This window comes from Protobothrops mucrosquamatus, unplaced genomic scaffold, assembly GCF_001527695.2.
Source record: "Protobothrops mucrosquamatus isolate PMUCROS unplaced genomic scaffold, P.Mucros_1.0 scaffold109, whole genome shotgun sequence".
Lineage (NCBI taxonomy): Eukaryota > Metazoa > Chordata > Lepidosauria > Squamata > Viperidae > Protobothrops > Protobothrops mucrosquamatus.
In genome coordinates this window covers 137464-147347 of record NW_015386481.1, presented here as the reverse complement: position 1 = coordinate 147347, position 9884 = coordinate 137464, and the positions used below count along the sequence as shown (strand labels likewise).

Below are 9884 nucleotides of genomic sequence, written 5' to 3'. Positions count from 1 at the left end.
TAACCCAACATTGCCAAGCCACAAATTAAGGTTTGCAAGGCCGCTATTGATATAATCCCATGCCTTGTTCTTCTTTGCAGGGTTGTCGTGGTAGAAGAAGGGAGCTGTGGCTATCATCCCGGGTTTCCCCGAAAGTGGAGGCAGCATAAATTCATATGGACACGCTCGGAAGGCAACACCCGCATTCACACGACCAGAAAGGGAGCGCAACGCAACCACGTGTCTTCCCCATCTTTCCCGCGCGCGGGGCTTTGGTTTAGCATCGGGCCACGCCCCTTTCTGGGTCGCCCTTGGCAACGGCTTTGCTACAACACCGAGATGGCGGCCCGCCTGCTGGGTCGAACCATTTACCAGAATTGGGGGGGGGAAGGAAGATAAAAGCCGTGTCGGGAGGGAGGGAAGGAGTAGAGGCGGCAAAGCGAGGAAGGAGAGGACGTTAAAAACGTGGAGGAGCGCAAAGCGAAGCTCAGACAGCTTGTCTCGTCAGAGAGGCTTTAACCGAGGAGCAGAGGGATTGGTGTGATCTCCCCCGCGATGCTAGTGGTACGCCCCGACCAAGATGGCGGCCGCCGACCGAAAGAAGGGGAGCGCGGGAACGGCAGGTGAGGGGAGGAGAATGGGGGAGCCTTTTCTCGGCTCTCCCCATTGGGGGGACGGAAAGGAGTGGCGTCCGCTGATTGGCTGCCGCCAGCCCCGACCTCGGGAGGCTTTGGGAGAGCGCGCTGATTGGCCGGCGGGAGTTGGGGGCCTTCCTGCCCTCCCTCCGCTGTCCCAGGTGGCCCTTCCGCCCACTTCCTCTCAGAAAGCCCCCCCCCAGAACTGACAGAGACAAGGGTGCCTCTGAGCATGTGGAGAGTGCTTTTCCTCCTCTCCCCTCCCAGGACCCCAAAGTTGGAGGGGGGTCTGTTGAGGTGGAAGGGGGTGAAATTAGGTTGCTTATGAAAGCCCCCCCCCCCCAAAAAAAACAAAATGGCTTCAAGAAAAGGCCTTTTAAGTATGTGAGGCTGTGGGGAAGGGCAGCCAGGGATATAAGAGTGTAAAAGGGGGCGACCTTCATTGGTTTCAAACGGGGGGGGTCCCCAAGAAAGTTGGCCAAGGCTGAACTTTCTTGGGAATGACCAGGGTGGGGTTTAAAACCAGGTTACAATGTGGTTTAGTGCAAGGGGGAGATGGAAAATGCGTTCCTTGGGGAGGGCACCCCAAATGCTTGGTGAAAAAGGGGGGGCAGCTTTGTTTTATGGGAGGGTGCATGAGTTTATCTCCTTAAGTGTTTATATATTGCACATATACATACTTTACCTATGTATACATTTATATATTGCATGTATATATATGTGTATATGTTTGTTTTCTATTGTCTTTGTGTTTATTGTATATATGTACATGTTTAGATATTGCATATATGTTTTATATTGCATGTTTATATTGCATATATGTATGCTTATTGCATATAAGTTATACATTGCAACATGTATTATAGGTTTCATATATTTATAGGTATTGTATGCATATGTTTTATACTGCATTTATGTGGGTGGGTGGGTGTGTATCTGGTAGAATACACAGTATCTCAGTATCCACGTGAGTTTTAAAAAAAAATGTTTTTATTTATATTTACCTGTAGTGTGAACAGATTGTGTTTTCAGACATAACATTTGCAGACTTACAGTAACTCTTGAATGAACAGACAAGTTTTGAGGTCATGTGTAGCTTGAGTTGGACAGACCAACATATAAATCCCCACTACATTTGCCAGTTTAAAATCGGCTGGCATGCCCTCCTGGCTAAATTGCTCATCACATTTGGGCCTAAAATTCAGTTAAATTGCATTTTAGAGCCATTCCTTTATTCTGGATTTGTGCTTATTTGTGCAGCCATATAAGAAAGGAAAAAACCAAGAGAGAAACAGCTTGCTTCTAAGAACATTTTGTACTGTGTGTTTTTACTCAGCGGAGCATTTTACTAGCCTAAAAGCATACAAAAATAACAATTTTTCAGGCTAACCTCACGCTGCTGTCGCCTGCCTATTTACGCGGCGTGTTAAAATGCTTGATTAATTCCGCTGTTCTTTTTTGTACTGGGGCAATGCGCAGCTGCTGTTAAAAAAATCAGCAAACGCATCGATATATCCGTGGCTCTTAGTGGGAGGACGAATTACACAATATGTTCTCTCTCTTTTTCCAGTGTTAGCGCATCGCTTGGAACATTAAGTGTGTGGATTTAATGCTTCCAAGGGGAGAAAAAAACAGGGTTTTGGTAGCCTTAAGCTGCTTAGCATCCAGCTTAGCAGGAAAATTCGACGTTTTGCCACTTCCCCAGCTCCTAATAGTGTGTGTTTTTTTTAAAAAAAAATATTGTGTTTCCTAGAGGCAGCGATTAGATGGTGAAAGAAGCAATCTCGTTTTTTTGATGGCAAATTGTGTCAAGAGGTGAGGACTTTCTGATTTTTTCCGGCAAGGAACTTTTATCTGAAAATCTCTATTTTGCAGCTTCATGGGCCACATTCAAGCTGCGCATCCCACAGATTTGATACAAAGAGACTACAAGTACTCAATTTAACAACCACAATTTCTGCTCCTGAGTGAGACATTTATTAAGCAAACTTTATGACCTTTCTTGCCACAATAGTTAAGCGAATCTGTGCCTGTCCAATCTCTTAAGGACTCTCCAGTGATGGAGCACCCGCAACTTCTGGGGAGAAGCCCTTCCGCTGATTAGTTTAATATATTTATTAAATGGTATCATTTACTACATGGAGAGAGTTCCGTGCCATTTACGTTCCACGCAAAACTGAAAGTGTGAATGCAAAAAATTGACTTAAGAATCAAGGATATTTCTTTTGGATTTGGTTTTTTTTTTTTTTATTTTGCAGATTGCTTTGGGGCACTTTTTATTCTTTTTTTCTTCTTCTGGAGTGTGTTTTCTGATGAAGTCAGCTTCTCTTCAGCTCTCCCTGTGAAATCTCTGAATCATTGTGACCTTGCAAAAAAAAAAAAAAAGGCTTAGTGTCAAACGAGCAACTAAATTAAGAGCTGAAATTCGACAGCTCCTGGTGTAGGAAGACCTTGTCCTTCAAACACCATCCCTTCGGTACAAGTTTAAGAGAGTTTTTTGGCTTTAAAGCTGGTACTTTTTATACTTCTACATCAATGTTTTCCCATCTTAGTTTGAAAAAGTGCAGACTTCAATTCCCTGGTGCTAATGCATTCCTTTGGAGGTGTATTTCCATCGTGGCCCGCTTACTCTCTTCTAATCCCTTCCTCTGCAATCTCTCCACTATGGAAAGGGGAAAATGAGAGGGGGGGGAAGCATGGCTGCCTGGGGAATTCTGGGAATTGAAGGCCACACATCTTCAAGCTGCCAAGGTGGAAAAACTCTGCTTTAAAGCCTTCAGGTGTAGAGGTGTGCGGCCATCTTGACAACGATTCAGATTTTCTAGTCCAAACCTACTCTTTTCTCTAAGAAATGAAGCAGAAGGGATCTCTTCCCTACTTACGAAACAATTTTTTGTTATGTGCTTAAAGGCAGGAAGCCCTGAGGCCAAGGTGAAACACGGTGCCACCACACCTGGTCCCCAGGATGGGGGAGTGGCATAAGATCTTCCGCCAAAGCCTAACCGTGCCTCCCCGTAACGTCCGGAGGCCGAATTTGCCACTCCAGCGATCGGTGCCATTTCAGTGCGTCTTGAAGAGCGTGCACGGGAGTGCCTTGAAACAAGTAAGATCAATCAATCAGAATAGAGCTGGAAGGGACTTTGGAGGTCTTCTAGTCCAACCCCCTATTCAAGGCAAGATCTCCTTAACCTCTTTTAAGTTGCTGTCTCTAGTGATTTTATTATCTCTGTTCTGTGGTTTGTAGGTTTAAGAGGTTTAGGGTGCGTGGACTTCAATACCCAGAATTCTCTGACCAGCCACCTCCCTCCCTCTCTCTTTCTCCTCTGGTTTCCTTTCTTTCTCCTCTGGTTTCCTTCCTTCCTTCCTTCCTTCCTTCCTTCCTTCCTTCCTTCCTTCCTTCCTTCCTTCCTTCCTTCCTTCCATCCATCCATCCATCCCTCCCTCCCTCCCTCCCTCCCTTTCATTTTCCTTCCTTTCCTCCCTCCCTCCCTCTGGAATTCTGGGAGTTGAAGTCCACCCCTTTCAAGGTGACCAAGCTTGACAAACACGGGTTCAGGGCTTACGTGAATGACATCAAGTTGACAACCCAAATCCTACCGTCAAGTGTAAAGCAAGACTTGATCAACTCCGTGCAATTCCTATCCTTCCTCTTTCAGCTACTCCTTTACAATTTGATATTTCCTATTGATCTGTGATGTTCCCCCCTCTGCTTCTCCGTCCCTCACCCTCCCCTCCCTGGTCCATCTCTTGAACAGAAAGTGCTTGAAAACATGGTGGAGGTAGCCTTCCAGCTGCGCCTTTCGCTCTTCGACGTGGCCTACCGCCAGTTCTTTGGCAGGACCTGGAGAAGCACCCCAAGGCCTCTGAAATCCGTCCCAGGGCAGCCACCCTCCGTGGTCTTCAACGAGGTAAGGGCCCGTTCGTGGGTCGTGGTGGGTCCCGTAGGCTGGTTCCTCTGCGATGGAGGGTGTCTCTCTTCCGGTGGGTAGGATATAAATTTCATAATAAATACAATTAGTAAAATCACCTTCCCTGCACCGGTTATTATCTTCCCTGCAAAATATCACTCTTAAAAAAAAGAAAGAAAAAGAATTTTCTCCAGAATCTGAAAAAAAATTCTGCCTGCTTCCTAATAATCCTCCCAGTTCAGTGGTCAAAAGTGGGGTCTCCATCCCAGAACAGCTGGTCTTTCAGATCCCAGCAGCAGAGGGCGCTGTTGTTCCAGGAATCGCGTGAAAAAGCTGCCAGAACTTTTTAACTCTCTGCCCGCTGAACTTGCCCTCTGGCTAATGATCCTTCTGTCCTCCCTGCAGCTGGGGGCTCTTACATTTTAATTTTTCAAGAATTTAATTTTCAATTAAAATTTCTTTTAGTCCAAACATCTTTCCAGGGAGCCCCCTTCAAACGTGATGCCTCTCATTTAAGGATTCAAAATGGGTTCGGCACACGGGGGTCCACAGTTTGCGGTCCCCGAAATTCTCCCCTCTGCCCTCCTAGACGGTGTATTTCCACACGTCTTTGGGTCACCCGGGCGTCTTGATGGTGCTAGAGGTCGTGGCGACCGCCAAGGGGCAGGGCGCGGCCCCCCAGGAACTCGGCTGCGGCTTCGGGCTCCTCCGGTTGTTTAACGGCAAATCCGAGCCGGTGATTTGGAACTCGACGGGCAAAGGGTATGTTGGTCAGCTTCGGGATGAAACGCGGTTGGAATCGGTGGCAAGGAGTCACTTGGACACGGGTCTAGGCAGTTCTCTAAAAGCAGGCGCCCTTCTGCCAGATGGGGTGGGAATTAACACCTTGCCAGGGGCTGTGAAGGGCAGACCTTGTGGTGAACATAAAAATGCTGAACTAGAAAGTAGGAGATGGTGAGTTCTAGTGCCACCTTAGGCAGGACAGCTGGGTGACTTTGGGCCAGTCACCAGGAGACGGGGAGTTCTAGTTCCGCCTTAGGCATAAAAGCCAGCTGGGTGACTTTGGGCCAATCACCAGGAGACGGGGAGTTCTAGTCCTGCCTTAGGCAGGAAGGACAGCTAGGTGATTTTAGGCCAGTCACCAGGAGACTGGGAATTCTAGTTCCGCCTTAGGCAAGAAAGCCGGCTGGGTAATTTTGGGCCAATCACCAACTCAGCTCTCAAAAACTCCTTTTTTCGCTCTGATCCGATCCTCCCCTTCTCTCTGCAGGCTGGCTTTGTATCAGGGGACCCCCCGCGCCCTCCTGCACCCGCTGCTCCTGGAGCCCATCGAGAGTAAGTCGCAGGGCACCCAGTGGTTTGCACAGGCCAGGCCTTGTGTTCTTTGCAGCTGGGAGATCCTCAGAAAAACAGCCTTGCAAGGTTGGAAAAGGGGGGGAGGGAACGGTTCAGGCTGTGAGGAGAGGAGAAAAAGGGACCGGCTATTGGAAATCAACTCCTAATTGTTGAAATTCAGATTCAAGATAACTCAACCTTCTTCTCACTGGTTGCAGCTACTCCTTGGTATAGATTCGAATTGTCCTGATGCAGTTTTCATTTATTACCTCACGTTCTCTCCCTTTCCTTCCTTCTTTCCTCTTTGTCCTCCCTCCCTCCTTCCCTTCCACTCTCTCTTATCCTTCTTCCCTCCCTTCTTCCGTCCCTCTTTCTCCTTCCTCCCTCCGTTCTTTTTCCTTTTTCTATCTTTCTTCTTCTCCTTCTTTCGCTCTGTCCTTTTTTCTTCTTTAGAAAACAAGTACCTGGCAGTGATGGAAAACAGCCACCTGCAGTGCACCCTGCAGCTCCACCCACCCTTGGAGGTCATCTACCACCTCCTGCCTGAGAACACCCCCGTGTCCCGTGGGGAGAGGGTCCCTGGGGTCTTAGCAGCACCTGAAGGTATGCATAACCCTTTCCCTCCCTTCTTCCCTCCCTCCCTCCCTTTTTCCACACCTACGCTCTCTGCCGCATCCCCGTGGTCATGTGATCAAAATTCAGGGTTGCTAACTTTGACAACTGCAGTCTTTCGCTGAACGGCCGGAGCGAGAAAGGTCGTAAAATGGGGCAAAACTCACTTAACAAAGGTCTCACTTAGCAAGATAAAATTGGGGCTCCATCGTGGTTTAGTTCAGTCTTTGACCCTGTGATTGTCTCCTCTCTTTGCAGGAGACTTTTTGCAGAAGCCCCGACTCATGAAGACGCAGACCTGGTACCTGGACAGGCTGGCCGTCCACCTGTATCCTTCCCTGGAGAGGTTTGAGGAGGAGCTCCTGAGCCTGCTGATGAACGAGCAGGTGGGCCTGTCTGTCTTCTCTGTCTCTTTATCCGTATTCTCTCTCTCTCTCTCTCTCTCTCTCTCTCTCTCTCTCATCTGTCTCTTTCTCATCACTGTCTATCTGTCTGTCTGTCTATCCATCCATACCTACCTACCTATCTATCTATCTATCTATCTATCTATCTATCTATCTATCTATCTATCTATCTCTATCCATATCTATTATCTCTATCTAGTCATGTCTGTCTGTCTGTCTGTCTGTCTTCTCTGTCTCTTTATCCGTATTCTCTCTCTCTCTCTCTCCTGTCTCTTTCTCATCACTGTCTGTCTGTCTGTCTGTCTATCCATCCATCCCTACCTACCTACCTACCTACCTACCTACCTACCTACCTACCTACCTACCTACCTATCTATCTATCTATCTATCTATCTATCTATCTATCTATCTATCTATCTATCTATCTATCTATCTCTATCCATATCTATTATCTCTATCTATCCATATCTGTCTTTCTGTCTGTCTGTCTGTCTGTCTTCTCTGTCTTCTCTGTCTCTTTATCCGTATTCTCTCTCTCTCTCTCTCTCTCTCTCTCTCTCTCTCTCTCTCTCTCTCATCTGTCTCTTTCTCATCACTGTCTGTCTATCTTTCTGTCTGTCTGTCTGTCCATCCATATCTATCTGTCTATCATCTATCTATCTATCTATCTATCTATCTATCTATCTATCTATCTATCTATCTATCTATCATCTATCTATCTATCTATCTATCTATCTATCTATCTATCTATCTATCTATCTATCTATCCTTGCTCAGAACCCATTTAATTATAGCTGTGATTGTAATTATAATTGGGGCCATCATGATTAATCAGGGCCGGGCTTAAGCTCTTTGCATCCTCATGTTTCCACCAGGCGCTGATGCAGTCTTGGCTACAACTGTCTCAGGTTGTCCTCCCGCTGAAGCCAGCGAGGATTCTGGGAGTTGAAGTCCAAACGCCTTAAAATTGCTAAGGTTGAGGAACTCGGCCTTGTGGGCCACCCCCAGCAGCTACTTTAGGGTGTCAAGCACTGTTCTAGATTATATTCTGAAGTCCTCAAGGATTACAGACTCTCTTGAAAAAACCCAAAACAAATCTTTAGCAAACTGGGATTTTTTTTAATTTTTAGTTATGAATTTTTTTCTCCGATGGTGAAAAACGGGTGATTTCCCAGAGGAATAAACTTTCTATTATGGGGACAACCGCAGCCTTTTTCCTCGTTTGTTTGTCTGCAGATCTTTTCCATATCCACGTTTCTTTTTTTTTCTTTTCTTTTTTTCTGTTTGCATGCCAGCCTGGGAGCTGCCTTGCGGTCTTTGTTTTCCTTCTGTTTAAGAGGAAAATTCTTATCAGCTTCCTGGATGCCCGTTTACAATGCTGATGGTCCCCCCCTCCACGAGGGGCAAGCGCTAATGAGCTGTTTTGCGAAGGGCCCGGCTGGAGATGGATGGAGCCAGAGAGCGAATCCTTAGTTTTAATGTCTGTCTCCGGGAGCTCCCCGTAATTTAGAAAAGCAATAATGACCTTAAGGAGAAAAGAGGGAGAAGATGAAACGGTTTAATATCCCGCAATCACTCTGGGGCAGCTTTGAGTTTTATTAGTTTATGACAGATGGCGTAAAATTAGCACCCGGCACCCCACGGGGCAGTGCATCGTCCTTGGTGCATCGGCCCCAAATGGAACTTGCCTGCCAGAAATACCCGTTTTTCGGAAGAGGGGAGAGAGGCTGCTTCCAAGTTTTGAGAAATTTCTCAGAAACCCTCATTTTGGTCCCCGCTGGGGTTTAATTTGAACCGCCAGGTGGGCCACAAATCAAGGCAGTACTAAATAAATAAAATAAAACTTATCTAATCTCGGTCCTCCTCAAACACCCAACCACAATTAGAGCTGGAATTTCCCTTGCTAAGCCAGGAAACTGTTCACTCAGTTGTGCTAAACACAGAATGAGAGAGTTGGAAGGGAGCTTGGGGGTCATCTAGTCCAACCCCCCGCCCCTCGAATTTCATGACCTCCTTTGCCACGGTTGTCGAGTAAAATCACCGATTATTAAGTGAATCACGTGGTCACTAAGCGAATCCAACTTTCCCCCCTTGACTTTGCTTGTGAAGGTCACAAATGGCAATCGCACAACCCTGGCACCCTGCAACCATCCTAAATACGTGCCGGTTGCCAAGGACCCAGGTGACCCATCACGTGACATGGTGCTACAACGGTCATAAGTGAGAGGACTGGTCATGAGTCCCTCTTTTCAGTCCCGTCGTAAATTCAAATGGTCGTAAATCGGGGGCTATCTGTAATAATCCGCCTTCCTAGGGATGGGGTACCAAGGGGTGAGCCTGCCTACAATAATAGAGTTCATTATGCTCTTGTGATCGAATCCAGGCGAATTCGATCCTGGATGGGACCTCCCTCGCGATCCAGGAGCGCCGGCTACACATTGGCGTCCACAACGGGTTGTGCTTCGTGCAGCCCCCCCAGGTGGTGGTGGTGGTCCCCGTGGCATTGCCAGAGGCCGACAGAGCTCGCGGAAGCGCCGACAGCGTGCGCCGGAAACAAGGAAGTCCCTTCAAGGGCAGGTGAGAACCGGGAAACGGGAAAGCATGAATATCGTTGGGGACACCACGGGTGGTCCCTCACTCTTTTCCTTTGCTTCTTCCACCCCCAGTGCCGAGGGACAAGCTCTCATCCTGCGAAGCCGCATCCACCTGGCTGAGATGGTGCCTCACCCGGCATTTGGAGTGGTCTTCCTGTTGGAATATGTCTTCTCTGTTGCAAGTGGACCTGATGGGAAGGTAGGAGATGACCTTTGGGTGTCGTCGTCGTCGTTGTCTTCTTCTTCTTCTTCTTCTTCTTCTTCTTCTTCTTCTTCTTCTTCTTCTTCTTCTTCTTCTTCTTCTTCTTCTTCTTCTTCTTCTTCTTCTTCTTCTTCTTCTTCTTCTTCTTCTTCTTCTTCTTCTTCTTCTTCTTCTTCTTCTTCTTCTTCTTCTTCTTCTTCTTCTTCTTCTTCTTC

At 47.3% G+C, this 9884-nt stretch overlaps 1 protein-coding gene across 1 annotated transcript in view; it reads left to right on the top strand.

Moving 5' to 3' along the window:
• The first annotated feature begins 3579 nt into the window (after positions 1-3579).
• NPHP4 (nephrocystin 4) overlaps positions 3580-9884 on the top strand; it is a 22227-nt gene continuing 15922 nt past the window's right edge. Inside the window, exons 1-8 of the mRNA XM_029283496.1 lie at positions 3580-3717; positions 4370-4522; positions 5112-5284; positions 5793-5857; positions 6311-6460; positions 6728-6855; positions 9257-9450; positions 9540-9666. Of these exons, the coding sequence (XP_029139329.1) occupies positions 3580-3717; positions 4370-4522; positions 5112-5284; positions 5793-5857; positions 6311-6460; positions 6728-6855; positions 9257-9450; positions 9540-9666 (1128 nt within the window). The remainder of the gene's footprint in view (positions 3718-4369; positions 4523-5111; positions 5285-5792; positions 5858-6310; positions 6461-6727; positions 6856-9256; positions 9451-9539; positions 9667-9884) is intronic.